Source organism: Spodoptera frugiperda, chromosome 8 (genome assembly GCF_023101765.2).
Source record: "Spodoptera frugiperda isolate SF20-4 chromosome 8, AGI-APGP_CSIRO_Sfru_2.0, whole genome shotgun sequence".
Lineage (NCBI taxonomy): Eukaryota > Metazoa > Arthropoda > Insecta > Lepidoptera > Noctuidae > Spodoptera > Spodoptera frugiperda.
Window position 1 is genome coordinate 11,284,879 of NC_064219.1, and position 16,897 is coordinate 11,301,775.

Genomic DNA, 16,897 nt, shown 5'->3' on the forward strand with positions numbered 1-16,897 from the left:
ATGCAGGTAACTAGTCGCGCACTACTGCGGGCCCTGCTGCCGCACCGCACGCCCGCCGTCATGCAGGTAACTAGTCGCGCACTACTGCGGCACGCCCGCCGTCATGCATATAATCATATAACCCCCGTATGTCGTGCGGCAGGTGGCGGACACGCTGCTGATGCAGTGCAAGCTGCTGGCGGGCCCGGTGGTGGACGTGCTGCGCAGCATGATGCAGAGCGGCGCCGCCGTCAAGCGGGAGCTCGACATACACGTGCCGCCGCACGCCAACAAGATGCAACTCATCGCAGGTACTTACTTCGTCTTCTAAAATGGCCACTGCCTGCTGACTAAAGACCTCTTCCCACGCGGAGAAAGTTTGGGCTTGATTGGCGATTTAAAACTTACAATAAAAAATAAGAACAGATTTCCTCATAATGTTCCCCTTTTACCGTTTGTCAATAGTGTGTAAATAATCTTAGAAAGTACATATGTGCTATATAGATCATGGGTACTAGCATACTCTTCAACATTTCTTCCATTAATAAAACACTCACTCAGTTCAAATCAAACCAAAACATTAACCCCACCAATACTACACTTGTAGCGCTGGAGGCGGCGTCTCCGAGCACCCTGGAGGCGCTGGGCAACCGCATCATCTCCAGCCAGGACCCGCGCGTCATCGTCGACGTCATCACGCACATACTCGAGAAGAGCCAGGACGGACACTACGAGTGCAAGGTATCCATTACTTCATAGCAATACCAACTAACGAGCTCATTTAGGTCACAAGAAGTATCGAGGATGCTTGAGTTGAACCATCAGACAGCCCAGTTAGAAGTAGCTAACTTCTAAGGGCTCGGAGAGCATCGATGCGCATTTTTCTTTTCACACAAACCGGATTATATACGCTTGGAGTAGATCGCAGCGGAGTCGTCAACTATTTCACATAGACCGACTGGAAGCGTTTATTATTTCACACCAAGCGCCTTTAAGCATTTTCAATGAAAAAACCAGTGCACATTCAAAAATAAACCTTAATGCAAATACTTAAAACTCTATTTTCAACGTCATAAAAATTTGCTCTCCTCAAATTGGGCTATCTGAAAGTCATTGGGTGAAGCTTATATTTACGACTTCTTATGGTTGAGATGACGATGATGTTTACCAACCGTAAATATCGTTAACAGGAACGTGGTTTAGCTAAGAACATGACAATATTTAGTTTAGTGACTATTTGACTAAGTAGTTAACTATGATATGAATGTAGATAAAGCACGAGGACGGCAGCGCGGTGCCTGCGCACGTGTTCTCCCGCGGCGGGCTCGGCTGCGGCCTGCTGCTGGACTGGATGTCCGAGCTGCAGAGGGAGGCGCTCGGGCCCAGCGACCAGAGGCACCGACAGGTACGTAGCAATGGAGGGCAACATGTCGCTATGAAGGGTTAAAAGTTAGAGGTAGGCTAGATGATATTATAGACCCCCTGGGGTATCCCGTATGTCAAAAAAAAATGGGTAGAAGATTTAAGAAGAACGGATTGACCCGAAGTCCACTATATAATTAACTACTATTCCTGCTAGTCCCGCTGGCTCTTGCTAATACATCTTTAGTTATACCATAATCATCGCAATATTAGGATACCAGACCATACTTCCCAATTTTAATTCAAAAGACCACCAGGGATGTTCCACCATAGTTCTAATGTGTGGTCCTGTTCCAGATGCAGTTAATGTTCCGGTCGGGCTGCGCCCCCTGGCGGCCGCTACTGGTGACCTTGCTGGCACACCGCGCCTCCTGGCGCACCCTGCACTACTGCCTCACCACGCTACTGGAGCCCGAGGGGTAAGGAAATGTGATAGTTTAAGTAGTTAGACACCGTATTCTTTGGTTACCGGGGCTCCGGCTCAAAGCAGGAGAAGGAACGGTGCCGGATTACCGCCGTGGGATTTGGAGGCGAAGGTACTCGCGCGCGTGTTCAGTTTGCGCGCCGACGCGTGTCGCCGGGGCGAAACTCCACTGCCGCGCCAGATCAGTGCGTGGCGGGACGAGCTCCGACGCGATCTCATGGCGGAATGGCAGCAACGACTGTCGCAACCGAGGGCTGGGCTCGCTGTCATCGCAGCGGTAAGTCCCCTCTTTGAGGAGTGGCTAGAGAGGCGCCACGGCGTCCTCACCTACCGCCTGACACAGGTGCTTACCGGACATGGAAGTTTCGGTAGGTTCCTGTTCCTTATTGGGCGGGAGGAAACGCCCGGGTGTCATCACTGCGAGGACCGCCCGGAGGACACCGTAGAACATCTTTTTTTTCTTTTCTTCTTCTTTTTTTTTCCGTTTTTTCTTCTTGTGGCAACACTGGGGTAAACAGCTGATTTGTAGTTGTCCGTGTTATTTTTTTAAATAATTATTGTTTATTTGCATATTATTCCCCTAAATACATCTCAACACTGAGGAAATATTAAATATATAGTGCTTGCTATTCAGTTTTACAATATTTTACGTAATACTTGTGAAATTAGTGAAGTTGATAAATTCACGGTTACCGGCGTTAAGGATTGCTAAATTGTCATCTCGATATCAGGTAAAATATAGCATTATTTTAGCGAAATCGGCTTTTTTGCGTCATAATACTTGTGTTTACAAAGAAACCTGTAAATATAGCTTAAGTATTAGGCCGTATAAGTTAATAATATTAATAAACATAACCTCTTCGAGTTTGTTGACACAACTCCTTTGTTTAAAACTACTTAACTTTTCTAGCAGTTTTCTTGACTAAATCAACTTCAATTTCTCATATTATTACATAACTTCCATCTTACTGTCTCCTTCTCTAACTTTCAATATGATTCTAACTCGCAAAGCCCATGCTCGCCAAGAGGAGTCAAAACTCAACCTGGCTTTGAGCGAATTAAAGGCTTCAAAGGAGTTGTGTGATCAACTGCTGAAGGAAAGAGATGACAATGAGAAGGAATTCTTAGACGTTTTAAATTGTAATAAGAAACTGAAATGTGAAATGGCTCAGTTACATACTCAACACACTGAAGCCATTGAGGCTCGGGATAGGCTCCAATTTGTTGTGGACGGATTCAGTCAGTGTAGCAGTGAGTACGAACAAACTTTAAATGACAAAGCTCTTCTAGAACATCAGCTACATGAGGCCAATAATCAAATTAGCCACCTTGAAATGATTAACCACAACATCACGGCCAGTCTGAATAACAGTCTCTTCAGCGAATTGGTGTCAGCCCGTGCTTCTCAATCACAACATATAGACTTGAATCCATTGACTATAGACTTAACTTGTGAAAGTGATTCATGTCATTCCTCAAGAACTCTTTGTTACAGTAACAAAAAACTAAAGAAGTATATTAAAATAAACAAATTCATAACAAAGACTAACAGATTGGTGAAAAGACAAAAGTTTTTCATAAAAAATGTAAAATTAAACAAAGAACGGTTCCGGCTTTTAAATCAACTAAATATTTATTCTAACAAATTAAATCAAAGGAATAGGAAATATGAAACTGACACACAGAACTTACAACTAGAAATAGACCACTTAACAGCCAAGTTGCACACAATGACCAACAAATACAGTGCATCAGAGAAACAAATGAGGGAATACATGTTGGCTATGGATGAGTTAGTGCGGTCACAGTCACAGGAAAACCCATGTGAAAAATGTGATTCTAGTAATGTGCTGCCTGCTTGTACTGTGCCAACGTGTGATACCACCTTGCCTCATGGTGCCAGTTTAGTGTTTCCTACCCAATGTAACAGTAATAATAGTTGTAATAACAGTGTTGTAATCTTCAGTGATGAGATTGGAAAGAACTTAGGTTCTTTATTGACAAATAGTTACCCAGGACAAACAATAATAAATCACTGTATGCCCGGCTGTACTTTTACTAAAATTTCTGAGAAAATTATTAATTACAATTTTGACAAAGATTCTACCCTCATTATTATTTGTGGTAATAGAGGTAGTTTAAATAAAAATAGTTTATCCAAATTTCATAGTTCAATTACAGAACTTAAATTAAAGCAGATCATTTTGTTTACATTGCCTTACAGTAATAGCTTGCCACAGGAAGAAAACAACCTTAGATATAAACTTAATATTGCAATGTATCAGTTATGCAATAATTCAAATATTAATATTAATATTATTGATACCAACAATTACGTTGGTAAAAATGTATATATGACGAAAGATAGGTACTATCTTTCTCGTTATTATTTAAGACGAATAGCAGTGTCGCTATCATATTTTATTAAAATAACAGCCAAGAACTTGGCTAAACAGGTTGCTCCTATTGAGCAACCTTCTAGTATTGACTTTAATAATGTAACATTAAATGTTGATATCTGTAATAATTTAAATTAAAACGCAAGACAATGGAGACATCCTCTTGCATATTTAACAGTAATATCAATCTGGTACACCAAAATATTCAAGGATTTATGAGTAAAGAATTAGAAATAGAATTATTTTTAAACTGTAATAATGTTGACATTTTGTGTATTACTGAGCATTGGCTGAAATCACATCAGCTAATGTTCAATTTTGGTAATCATCAGATTGGTAGCTCGTTCAGCAGGGAGAACGCTATACATGGTGGTTCACTAATTTTACTAAATAACAAACTTAAATTTAAAGAACGCAAGGATATAGTTAGTTACTCTGTTGAACGTACTGTTGAAATAGCCTGTGTGGAATTAGAGCGGTTTATTGTTTTAAGTGTGTATAGACCACCTACTGGTTTGTATGACTGTTTTGAAACAGTATTAGATGAAGTGTTAAATAAACTCAGTAGTTCAAATAAATTTATTATTACTTGTGGCGATTTTAATGTAAATTTGTTAGAAAATTCTAGTTTAAGTACAAAAATTGTAAGTTTATTTGCCTCATTTAACCTCACGAACCTGTTTCTGGAGCCCACTAGGATAACTCCTACTAGTGCCACTTGCCTAGATAATATTTATACTGATATTATACCAACTAATAAACAAATTATATCATTGCTTGATTCAGATCATTGTGGACAATTAATTTCAATAACCGTTAGCCCGGCACTGGTTCACGCCATGGTGCGGAGCGAGAGGGACTGGGATGCCGTCTCCTCCTTCTGCGAAGCAGTCATGCTAGCTAAGGAGGAGGCGGGGCGCGTGAGGGAACAAACCTCCTCACGCCCCAGCCGTCGTGAGAGACACTCCGGGCGTCGGGGATCGCGTGATGATCTCCGGCCACCGTAAGTGCGGGCCTGCGGACGGCGAGCAAGGGTAGCTCACCGCTCGAACAGAACCAGACCCGTGCGTGCGGCGCGTCGCGTTCCGCGCGCGCCTCAAAGAGCCATCAGACCACCACAGATGGGGCCCAGTAGGGCTGATGCCTGATCCGGAGCTGCGGACTACCTAGCGGATTTACCGGGGCTCCGGCTCGAAAAGCAGGAGAAGGAACGGGGTGGTTTTTAGTCAGTAAGAGTCTGACACTCCCTCTCGCCTCGCCCAAGGCGGGAGAAGTCATTGGATGATTTTCCCCCCTCAAAAAAAAAAAAAAAAAAAAAAGGAGAAGAAACGGGGTGGTTTTTAGTTAGTAAGAGTCTGACACTCCCTCAAAAAAAAAAGGTTCTTTATGAGATAGGGTAAGCGATTGTAACATTGGGAGAGCAAATGCGTTACTAGCCTTTTAGGGGGAGTGGGGGATTGCCACTGGTCACTCACACGACCAAACACAACAGGCTTGGGAAGTTTCACGCCGTTTTCTATGAGGTCGTGATATTAGTAGATAGTAGTCTACCTATTCGTATTAAAGCATAGCTCTCCTACATGAAACAAAAACGGTGTATCAAGTGAGTATACCTTCAATAATGTTCCAGTGGCTGGTCTCCGAGCGCGGTGCTGGACTTCGCGGAGACGTTGGTGGAGAGTCCCCGCGTGTGGCAGGGCCGCGACAAGACCACGCCCAAACACTACGTGCCCGACGACACGCTGCGGCTTAGCTACCAGCAGGTCAGGATATACTTGCGTTTTATTGGTTCGTGTTTAGTGTAAGCTTCGAGAGTAGTGAGGATTATGTAAAATGTTAATTATTTCATTTATTTCATTAGAACCGCGATATTTCACGAATGGAAAGACTAAAATTAATGAACATTTTTGTATAAAATTGTATGATGTACAAGTTTGTTGAACATATTTTTACGATAAAGCTTACTGTTTTCGAGAAAAATGGGTAATTTTTAGCTTTTGACCTTGAACATTTCTTTGAGCAAAGGTGGGAATCGATGACAATTTTTGAGAACAACTACCATGCCAATTTTCAGCTGTACCTATACGAATTATGTCTAGGTTTTTTGAAGTAAAAGACGTAAACAACTTAATAAACATAATTATAAAACTTTATTCCTTCAAACAAAAGTTGTCATGAACAGAAAAGGACGCCACGCGCGTTCCAAATTCGAATGGGGACGCCGTTCCCGCTCTTAGCGCGGGAAAATGTATGCATCCGTCACTTTTGACAGCTGACATTACGACGCATGACAGCTAGGGGTGTCAGTAACACAGATTACACTAGGGACGTTCATTTAGGTGATTTTCGTCGTCTAACAGTTGCAACTTAATTTCGTATATTCTAACCGGGCTATCTTAACAACGTATGTACAGCTGGGCGTGATGGTCCGCTACGTGGCGGAGGAGGTCCGCGCGGTGGAGGCGGCCAGCGGGGGCGAGGCGGCGCGGCGCCGGGCGGATGCGCGCCTGCGTCTGCTGCTGCGGGCCGCCGCCGCGCCCCCGCAGCTGCTGGCCGTGGCCAGCGCCGCCAGGGAACACCACCCGCTGCTGCTGCTGCTGCTGTACATGAAGGTAGGCTGCAGGGTCTCGGATCCATTGGCTCACTCTAGTAGTAGTAGTCTGCGGCCGCGCCCCGCAGCTGCTGGCCGTGGCCAGCGCCGCCAGGGAACACCACCCGCTGCTGCTGCTGCTGCTGTACATGAAGGTAGGCTGCAGTGTCTCGGATCCATTGGCTCACTCTAGTAGTAGTAGTCTGCGGCCGCGCCCCGCAGCTGCTGGCCGTGGCCAGCGCCGCCAGGAACACCACCCGCTGCTGCTGCTGCTGCTGTACATGAAGGTAGGCTGCAGTGTCTCGGATCCATTGGCTCACTCTAGTAGTAGTAGTCTGCGGCCGCGCCCCCGCAGCTGCTGGCCGTGGCCAGCGCCGCCAGGGAACACCACCCGCTGCTGCTGCTGCTGCTGTACATGAAGGTAGGCTGCAGTGTCTCGGATCCATTGGCTCACTCTAGTAGTAGTAGTCTGCGGCCGCGCCCCGCAGCTGCTGGCCGTGGCCAGCGCCGCCAGGGAACACCACCCGCTGCTGCTGCTGCTGCTGTACATGAAGGTAGGCTGCAGTGTCTCGGATCCATTGGCTCACTCTAGTAGTAGTAGTCTGCGGCCGCGCCCCCGCAGCTGCTGGCCGTGGCCAGCGCCGCCAGGGAACACCACCCGCTGCTGCTGCTGCTGCTGTACATGAAGGTAGGCTGCAGTGTCTCGGATCCATTGGCTCACTCTAGTAGTAGTAGTCTGCGGCCGCGCCCCCGCAGCTGCTGGCCGTGGCCAGCGCCGCCAGGGAACACCACCCGCTGCTGCTGCTGCTGCTGTACATGAAGGTAGGCTGCAGTGTCTCGGATCCATTGGCTCACTCTAGTAGTAGTAGTCTGCGGCCGCGCCCCGCAGCTGCTGGCCGTGGCCAGCGCCGCCAGGGAACACCACCCGCTGCTGCTGCTGCTGCTGTACATGAAGGTAGGCTGCAGTGTCTCGGATCCATTGGCTCACTCTAGTAGTAGTAGTCTGCGGCCGCGCCCCCGCAGCTGCTGGCCGTGGCCAGCGCCGCCAGGGAACACCACCCGCTGCTGCTGCTGCTGCTGTACATGAAGGTAGGCTGCAGTGTCTCGGATCCATTGGCTCACTCTAGTAGTAGTAGTCTGCGGCCGCGCCCCCGCAGCTGCTGGCCGTGGCCAGCGCCGCCAGGGAACACCACCCGCTGCTGCTGCTGCTGCTGTACATGAAGGTAGGCTGCAGTGTCTCGGATCCATTGGCTCACTCTAGTAGTAGTAGTCTGCGGCCGCGCCCCGCAGCTGCTGGCCGTGGCCAGCGCCGCCAGGGAACACCACCCGCTGCTGCTGCTGCTGCTGTACATGAAGGTAGGCTGCAGTGTCTCGGATCCATTGGCTCACTCTAGTAGTAGTAGTCTGCGGCCGCGCCCCGCAGCTGCTGGCCGTGGCCAGCGCCGCCAGGGAACACCACCCGCTGCTGCTGCTGCTGCTGTACATGAAGGTAGGCTGCAGTGTCTCGGATCCATTGGCTCACTCTAGTAGTAGTAGTCTGCGGCCGCGCCCCCGCAGCTGCTGGCCGTGGCCAGCGCCGCCAGGGAACACCACCCGCTGCTGCTGCTGCTGCTGTACATGAAGGTAGGCTGCAGTGTCTCGGATCCATTGGCTCACTCTAGTAGTAGTAGTCTGCGGCCGCGCCCCCGCAGCTGCTGGCCGTGGCCAGCGCCGCCAGGGAACACCACCCGCTGCTGCTGCTGCTGCTGTACATGAAGGTAGGCTGCAGTGTCTCGGATCCATTGGCTCACTCTAGTAGTAGTAGTCTGCGGCCGCGCCCCCGCAGCTGCTGGCCGTGGCCAGCGCCGCCAGGGAACACCACCCGCTGCTGCTGCTGCTGCTGTACATGAAGGTAGGCTGCAGTGTCTCGGATCCATTGGCTCACTCTAGTAGTAGTAGTCTGCGGCCGCGCCCCGCAGCTGCTGGCCGTGGCCAGCGCCGCCAGGGAACACCACCCGCTGCTGCTGCTGCTGCTGTACATGAAGGTAGGCTGCAGTGTCTCGGATCCATTGGCTCACTCTAGTAGTAGTAGTCTGCGGCCGCGCCCCGCAGCTGCTGGCCGTGGCCAGCGCCGCCAGGGAACACCACCCGCTGCTGCTGCTGCTGCTGTACATGAAGGTAGGCTGCAGGGTCTCGGATCCATTGGCTCACTCTAGTAGTAGTAGTCTGCGGCCGCGCCCCGCAGCTGCTGGCCGTGGCCAGCGCCGCCAGGGAACACCACCCGCTGCTGCTGCTGCTGCTGTACATGAAGGTAGGCTGCAGTGTCTCGGATCCATTGGCTCACTCTAGTAGTAGTAGTCTGCGGCCGCGCCCCGCAGCTGCTGGCCGTGGCCAGCGCCGCCAGGGAACACCACCCGCTGCTGCTGCTGCTGCTGTACATGAAGGTAGGCTGCAGTGTCTCGGATCCATTGGCTCACTCTAGTAGTAGTAGTCTGCGGCCGCGCCCCCGCAGCTGCTGGCCGTGGCCAGCGCCGCCAGGGAACACCACCCGCTGCTGCTGCTGCTGCTGCTCTACATGAAGGTCCACACCAATCTGAACTAACGCTTACGTAATAGAAAGCAAGTGTCAACTTATCACTGACTTAAATACCCCCTAAATGTTTATGGCAAGTAAAGGTAACTCGCTACCCGACCAGAACCAAACCCGAGTAAATTAAAGAGCCATCAGACCACCACAGATGGGTACCTAATAGGCTAATGCCCAACCAGAATACCGGAGTTAAAATCATCTGATCTCTCTTCCTCAAAAAGCCTTTAAGTGATGATGGTGTTAACTTTTCACTACAACCCCCGTTGCCCCGCAGGTGCCGAAGATCCTGCCGCTGCTGCTGCAGTCGGGCCCCCGCAGCCGCGCGCTGTCCCTGCTGGCGGTGTCCCCCGAGCTGCGCGCCGCGGCGGCCAGCTCCACCAGCGCCACGGACCGCGTGTCGCACGCGCTGCTCACCGCCATCGCCGCGCCCCACATACACACCAAGGAGTACAACCAGAAGTAACATGGATTTTATGGCTTCTTAGTCTTATGGAACAGTTGTCACTTAGGACATAATCAGACTAGGGGATTGCGAGTATTTGCGGGCTTCAAAAAGGCGAGGGCGCACAACGAACACGCAGCGGTTACGTTGCAAAGACGCCGCGACCGCGCAACGAATTTTTTTGTGGATTGCTAATTCCAAAACGTTCAAAAAACACTAAAAGAAGAACCATATTTTTAATCCACCAATATTAACGTGTCTTTGCAGACTATGGCGCATGGAAGCAGAAGTGCGAGGTCTATGGGCGCGAGTCGGCGGGGCGGGATCTCGTGCACTGGGCCTGGCCGCAGCCCTACTGAGGGGCGCAGGCCCACACCTGCGGCACCACACCCACGTGCTGGCGGCGCTGGAGGTGCTGCCCGACCAGGAGCTGTTCGCGGCCAGCAACACGGCGGACGTGCACAGCATCCTGGAGTGCTTCCTGTCGCTGGCGCGCACCCAGCCGGGCGGCGCCGCCAGCCCGCTGCTGCACCGCGTGTCCGCCATCCTGCGCCGGTACCTGGCCTGCAGGCCGCAGCTGGCCGGGGCCCTGCTGCATCAGCATAAGGATACTATCGCGTGAGTACTTGCTGCCAAGGTCTGGTATAGGACATACGTACGCACGTTATACTTATATACAAATAACGTACGGAGAACTCGTCAACAACGTACACGGCTACATACTGAATACGGCTTTCGACGTTATAGTACTGTTTGAATTGAAAAATAAACATGTGAACGTTATTACTGATTACTTTTTTAACCCCCACAGCAACACCCCGGCCCTATCGTCCCTGCAGGCGGCGGAGGTGAGCCCCCCGGCGTCGGCGGCGCCGCCCCCGCTGGCACTGCAGGCGCTGCAGCGCCGGTACGACACGCCGGACAACCTGCACTGGATGCTGCAGGTCCGTGTAACATGTATACTGCCTTCTTTCAATAGGTCTTCTTTCGAATATTGATATTTATAACAGTTTGAAACCAACTGATGAATGTATATGAAGAGAAAGAGGTATATCAGAATCGAGCCTTTTGGCGTTTGTTTCTGGTTACCCCTATGGGCGATAACCAATGCAAAGCGATTGCTTTGCTTTCAATAGCAGCCTTATCATACAGAGGGATTGCGTGCGTATTTAAACAGGAGCGGGTGCGTTACGAGCGCACAACGTATTCATTGACTTTATTAAAAAAATATTGTGTTTCCAGGAGATCGAGGCGTGGGGCTCCCGGCGCGGCGGCGCGTGGGGCGGCAGCGCGTGGGCGGCGCAGGTGCTGCGCTGCGCCGCGCCGCACGCCGCCGCGTCGCACGCGCCGCTGCGGCACACCGCGCTGTCGCTGCTCGCCAAGCTACTGCCCGCCGTCACCGACACCACGCCCGGTACTGCACCACTTACTACCTCTTGGCCTTCATACATTAAAACTAACTTTTTGTCTTTAAATCATTCCAAATTTTCAACCAATTTTGATCTAATAATGTGATGAAACCTATTTGGTAGTTTCCAAAAAATTGTTTATTTCATCATCACTCATCACCCATCACAAAAAACCAATTAATTCTATATCTTCATACATAATATATTACCTTTCGAAACTATGGGATTTAACCAGTTGCATAGTACCCTCAAGTTTTATGATGTATCAGTTTTAATTTTATTTACTCTCCTCTCTTGCTACAGGTCTGCAAGCCGTGTTAGAATGCCTGGACTCGCACCAGCCTGAAGTAACCCAATCACTACTGGACAAGCTGCCAGACATATTGATAGGCATGCAGGAGCACGCTGCCAAGGTACTGATGCGAGTGTTCGAGCTGGGGCTCAAGTCGCGGCACCCCGTGGAGCCCTGCCTCGCCAAGTGTGTCACCACCATTAACTCACATCGAGGGTGCTAACTTGGAGATTGAATATGATCAAACTAGAACCACGACACAAAAAAATATCTTCATGTGGAGTAATATAATTATAAAATATCTGAAATGTGAGTAGGATATTTTTAGCAAATAACTAAATATTGTTCTGTTTCTAATACAAAATCGGAACAATCACCTTTATGCATGTGATAGCTATGTTCAATATTGGACATATTATATGTTAGTTTGTGAATTAATTATGACCAAGTTTGTAAAAACTGTGAACATAAATAAATATCCAAATGACCCTGACTGGACTGGAGAGTTGATAGTTTGATAAATTGATAGATACTTTGCTTATACTTTACTTAAAAATACAGCTAGTGGAAATCGAATGAATTACTGAATCTATACTTCTATACTACAAACAGTAATCTTACTTAATCTCATAGTACTGAAGAATTACTTCATATCAACCATATATTCCGATGTAAACTATACTTATAATAACTATAAAATAGACTTAAGTATTTCCTGTAAAATATAATGCAAATAAAAACAAATAGTTTAAAAAACATTTCTTTTATTTTATAATATGCACAGTAGTAAAACATACTGTCTTCAATCATTTGAATTTTTGTAATACAATGAAAACCATAATGGTAAAATGCAGTACCTAAGTTTAAGTACATTTTTATTGTTAGTGGTATATTTAAATGCTAATTAACATAAGAATTGCTACTAAATTAAATATATCTCACCAGGATCAGTAATTTAGTAATAATACTTATGATTTAAGTTCCTTACGTAATTTCTAACAACATAGAAACAAATGATATACAATGAATACTTCAGTAATTATTAAAAATAATTTTATTACTCATTAAAAATAAATAATCTGCAAGTAAAGCACATAAACCCGCACCAAAGCGTTTTGCCACTAATTCTTCACTCTCTGGTGATGGTAATCACCACTATAATCACCAGTCATTGGAGCCAAGGTCGGTGAACAGCTTGTCCTTAATCTTTGGTCTAGGATCTTCTGTTATTTTTGAGTCCACTGCACCAACTTGACCCAGTATGTATTCAAATTCTAAAACAAACAAAAGACTGTTTATACATCCTACAAAAATAAGGTAACAATTTAGTAGTTCTTTTTAATTAGGTACAGTAAAATGAATATTCCTGCTTATCCACATACATTATTTCACATCTATATTCCATAGGAATATGCAGAATAGAGAGAATTTATCTTCTGTAATTTCCATCACAAACATACTTCTGACCATAAAAAGCATAATAAAATCAATCAACTATCCATTAAATTACTGCAGACTACATACCTTCAACAGTCAAGGATGTGCCTCTCAACTCCGTGCCTCCTATGAACTGTTTCTTCATGTCACCCTCAAAGTAAACAAACACGCTGGGCAGGTTCCTCTCGGGGAAGTTAGGGATACATGTCTGAGCCACTGCCTTCAGGAACTTGGTGTAAGGGAACTTTGCTGCTAGCTGGCGCATGTACTGGTTGATTAGGGCACACTGTTGAATGCTAGAAAGAAGTTTATGAGTGGTAAGAAATTGTTTGTTCATCATGGAAACTGCTGGACAGATTTGGATAGAATTTCAGACTAGTTATGATTTGAAATTTGATTTAAATTGTGGCAAATAATTGGGAAATTATAACAAAACCTCAAGGCCATAGTCTAACAGTGGACTGTCACATGCTATAGTTGATGATGAAACTAAGCACAGCAGAAATAAATACTAAATACAGATAAAACAGACATTGTGACCTTTCCATGTACATACCCTTGTTTATACAGATGTATGACCACCCAAATTCCATCACCAGCCTTGTTGACTTCCTGCACATAGTCCTGCCCCGACACCTCCCTTACATCACCAAATCTAGGCTTTTCTGACAGTCTCTTCAGCTCAGCAATACGTTTCCTCCTGTATTCCTCCAGAACAGCCTCATCCTCGGAGTCTTCAAGTTCATCCAGACCATCCAAATCTAATTCTGATAGTTGTTTATCCTCTGGAATGACATTATTAGTTGTAAAGTAACAATACTTTAAACTTAAGATTGTGTACACACAGTTATGTAAATGTTGACATCATTTACTGTTATTAAAATGGTATGTACTGGCACTCAAGTGTAACATAAAGAGAAATTGTAAATTAAAAAAAGAAAAAGGTATAATACTAAAATTGACAGTGGTACCTTTTTTAAACACTAAGTTATCGATTGTCTATTGTAGAATACACTTTAAATTCTAAATTTTAATCCATATTATTATCAAAATTAGCAACAGGTGTTATCATAACCTATATGCTTTGTTTATACTAACTTTCAGCTTGTTTCTGCTGGATGGTCTGCTCGATCATATTAACTATTTGGTCCTCTGATATCTCCGCTTCCTTGGGAGGTATAATTCCCTTGGCTCGGAGGACGTCGTTCCATTCTGTATCCTCATTAGGATTCTAAAAATAAACACCATATTTAATACCAAAAAACACATCCAACACTTATTTCTAGCAATTAGTTATAAACTTCCTTTAGTGATTTACCTGCATTTTGTGTTAAAGCTTTTTGTTTCAGTTAAAATTAATGATAACAAATGAGGAATATTGGTGCGGAAATCTGACACCATCAACTTTAAATTAAAATGACAGATTTGACAAATGTCAACAGGCAATAAGGATGATTCACTTTTTTCCGTAGAATGGCAATTATGAATTATGATTCACTTTTGCTTCAGCCTTCCAATTCTTATTTTAAGCTAGTAACACTGATGTAGGAAAAGTCACTAATTTCATTGTCTATGTTGTGTCTGTCATGGACGTGTTTACAATTTATTTTAGTGCTCGTGTGATTTTAATTAAAACAGTGCTAAGGGCTCTAGGACGCTGAATAACTGATATTAGTTTTAATAGTTGATATAAATTAATCACAATGAATAGAGATAAACGAGAACCAGAGTATCCAACGGAGTTGGAGTCTCAATTCGTAATGCGTTTACCTGAGGAGCCTGCAAAAGTTTTGAGAGAAGTGTTGAAATCCGGAGAGAACCTGAAAAACAGACTGACGATACAAATAGAAAACGACATGCGCACGGGCGAGGTAAGGTTTGATCACTGGTTGATGCACGCCAAGATCGTGGATCTACCAACCATCATAGAATCTCTAAAAACGATCGACAACAAGAGTTTCTACAAAACAGCAGATATATGCCAAATGATGATTTGTAAAGAAGAACCTGACCAACCATCCACAGAGGAAGAGTCACCAGCTAAAAATAAGAAAAAAGATCCATACAAAGTTGACAAAAAGTTCCTATGGCCACACGGCATCACACCGCCTACGAAGAACGTACGGAAGCGTCGATTTAGAAAAACCCTTAAAAAGAAGTATGTAGAAGCACCAGAAATTGAAAAGGAAGTGAAGAGGCTGCTGAGAGCAGACAATGAGGCTGTTAGTGTTAACTGGGAGGTCATCAAGGAGGAAGATGACCATCCCAAACAAGAACAGAGTGCGCCTGTTAATCTCAAACCAGAGAAGAAAACTAAAGCTGAACGTAATCCCAAACGAGAGTCTGTCTCTGTTGATGTATCTAACCATGAGTCTTCCAATGTTGTGGACATATTTGGTGGAGCAGTCAGTGACTCGGATTTGGAGGATGATAATATTAATGTGGAGATGGAAGACAGTCGGTTGTCAGCTTATGACAGTAGACTATCTGACACCAACTCCATGCATGGTGAGGGTCCATCAAAGAGTACAATGCCTACTCAATTTAGATCGCACATGTTCCAATCACCTCAAGACCTTGCTCCAAAGTCATTCCCAGGTCACAGCAGGGCGACTACTCCAGCAGCATCAGGGATGTCAAAAAGTGGAGGCTTATCATCAGAGGATGATGGTGACTACCAACCGAGAGATAATATGTCTAAGGACAATATGACTTTAAGGATTGAGCAGTTAAGAGCTGAACTTGAAGAGTTAAAACAGAGGAGACAGAGGACTCAGCATGAGATTGCTGGCATGGAGAACTTGGCATTGAGGCAGAGGTTCCAGGATATTCTGCATACTCTTAACCAGGACATCATGTACAAGGAGATGGAATACCAGGGCCTGCTGACGCTGCAAAATTCTGATGATATCTAGCATTAAGTTAGATTGTTAGATATATCTGTCCCGTGTCTAACAATCTATTGTATGTCTGAGGTGAATTATAGCTCTGTAAGGATACTACTTGTTATAAGATTACAAAGCAAACAAAAATCATGAATGTATAGTCTATCTCAATCAGTAGATACTTATTATTGTAATGCTGCTCTAAATAATTAGACTTGTAGTTACTTATGGAGTCTTAAATTCATATTGATTACATAGATAGTTAATGCTTAAAATATTATACTATAGTATTGTTATTTCCTGAATAAAGCATTTATTGATATTTACTGTTTTATTTTAATTCATAAGAAGGAGATCAAATAAATGAATCTACACCCAACAATAGTCAGGTACCTATGTGTGATATAATAGCTTGGTACTAAACACATTGATGTAAGCTATCTATTTAAATAATTTGGTGCTTATACCAAGCTGTTTTGTAATTATTACCAGCTGATCAGTGTGTAAACATCAATAGAAAGGTCTTCTCAGGTAAAGCAGGTTTGAGCAATAATCACCATGCTTCCTGAATGCTGTTTGCTGATTTTAAACTTATAATTTGAAACAAGGACTCGATATAGTGCCCAATAGAAAGACCGAAATAGGTACGATGTTGATGAATTGAATCGATTAGGTTCTAGTCGATTATTAATTGTATATTATGATTCGGGTCATCGAAATTATTATTTCATAATAAATAACACGAGTAACTTGTGTGTTAGTCAACTCTTCTAATGTTGTGACATATAAATGAAGAAAATCCCAATTTTATTCTCGTGAAATTTAAACTATTCTACAAAAAAAAAATGTAAATAGTAGAGTAGAGCGAAATAGTATTACTAAAAACAAATAAACAAAGATGAATGATGTTACTACTCCACTAATACTACTAACGAATAAATATCAATTTAGATTTGAGATTATGACATTTATTAATTGAAATATTAAGCAGTAAAGTTACACAAAAATTAAAATAATTTGTAAAGTTATTTTATTATTTTTGAAAATTC

At 45.0% G+C, this 16,897-nt stretch overlaps 3 protein-coding genes across 4 annotated transcripts in view; 2 read left to right on the forward strand and 1 right to left on the reverse strand.

The window, feature by feature from the left end:
- LOC118275732 (integrator complex subunit 1) overlaps nt 1-12,065 on the forward strand; it is a 28,366-nt gene extending 16,301 nt beyond the window's left edge. Inside the window, exons 25-35 of one of the 2 annotated variants that reach the window (XM_050695458.1) lie at nt 143-290; nt 587-720; nt 1,250-1,384; nt 1,699-1,820; nt 5,855-5,987; nt 6,639-6,836; nt 9,658-9,842; nt 10,093-10,443; nt 10,637-10,769; nt 11,068-11,239; nt 11,538-12,065. In XM_050695458.1, coding sequence (XP_050551415.1) covers nt 143-290; nt 587-720; nt 1,250-1,384; nt 1,699-1,820; nt 5,855-5,987; nt 6,639-6,836; nt 9,658-9,842; nt 10,093-10,443; nt 10,637-10,769; nt 11,068-11,239; nt 11,538-11,749 — 1,923 coding nt within the window. In that variant the 3' untranslated portion in view covers nt 11,750-12,065. Of the gene's footprint in view, nt 1-142; nt 291-586; nt 721-1,249; nt 1,385-1,698; nt 1,821-5,854; nt 5,988-6,638; nt 6,837-7,101; nt 7,236-9,657; nt 9,843-10,092; nt 10,444-10,636; nt 10,770-11,067; nt 11,240-11,537 lie in introns of those variants that run through there. The other variant, XM_050695459.1, reaches the window with a different exon arrangement.
- Nucleotides 12,066-12,273: 208 nt separating this feature from the next.
- Nucleotides 12,274-14,441, reverse strand: LOC118275450 (viral IAP-associated factor homolog). Its single transcript, XM_035593406.2, has 5 exons — nt 14,282-14,441; nt 14,062-14,194; nt 13,520-13,748; nt 13,051-13,259; nt 12,274-12,800 (listed from the first exon to the last, which is right to left on the reverse strand). The coding sequence occupies exons 1-5, from the start codon at nt 14,285-14,287 to the stop codon at nt 12,688-12,690; spliced, it is 690 nt and encodes a 229-aa protein (XP_035449299.1). The 5' UTR covers nt 14,288-14,441; the 3' UTR covers nt 12,274-12,687.
- A 78-nt stretch (nt 14,442-14,519) lies between these two features.
- Nucleotides 14,520-16,170, forward strand: LOC118275449 (transcription initiation factor TFIID subunit 7). Its single transcript, XM_035593405.2, has one exon. The coding sequence runs from the start codon at nt 14,667-14,669 to the stop codon at nt 15,876-15,878; it is 1,212 nt and encodes a 403-aa protein (XP_035449298.1). The 5' UTR covers nt 14,520-14,666; the 3' UTR covers nt 15,879-16,170.
- Nucleotides 16,171-16,897: the final 727 nt, after the last annotated feature.

Coding starts and splice junctions, on each gene's coding strand:
- LOC118275449 (XM_035593405.2), top strand. CDS start 14,667: ATGAATAGAGATAAACGAGAACCAGAGTATCCAACGGAGTTGGAGTCT.
- LOC118275450 (XM_035593406.2), bottom strand. Junction 13,260..13,519: donor ATACATCTGTATAAACAAGG/GTATGTACATGG, acceptor ACTTCTTTCTAG/CATTCAACAGTGTGCCCTAA. Junction 12,801..13,050: donor CACATCCTTGACTGTTGAAG/GTATGTAGTCTG, acceptor TGTTTGTTTTAG/AATTTGAATACATACTGGGT.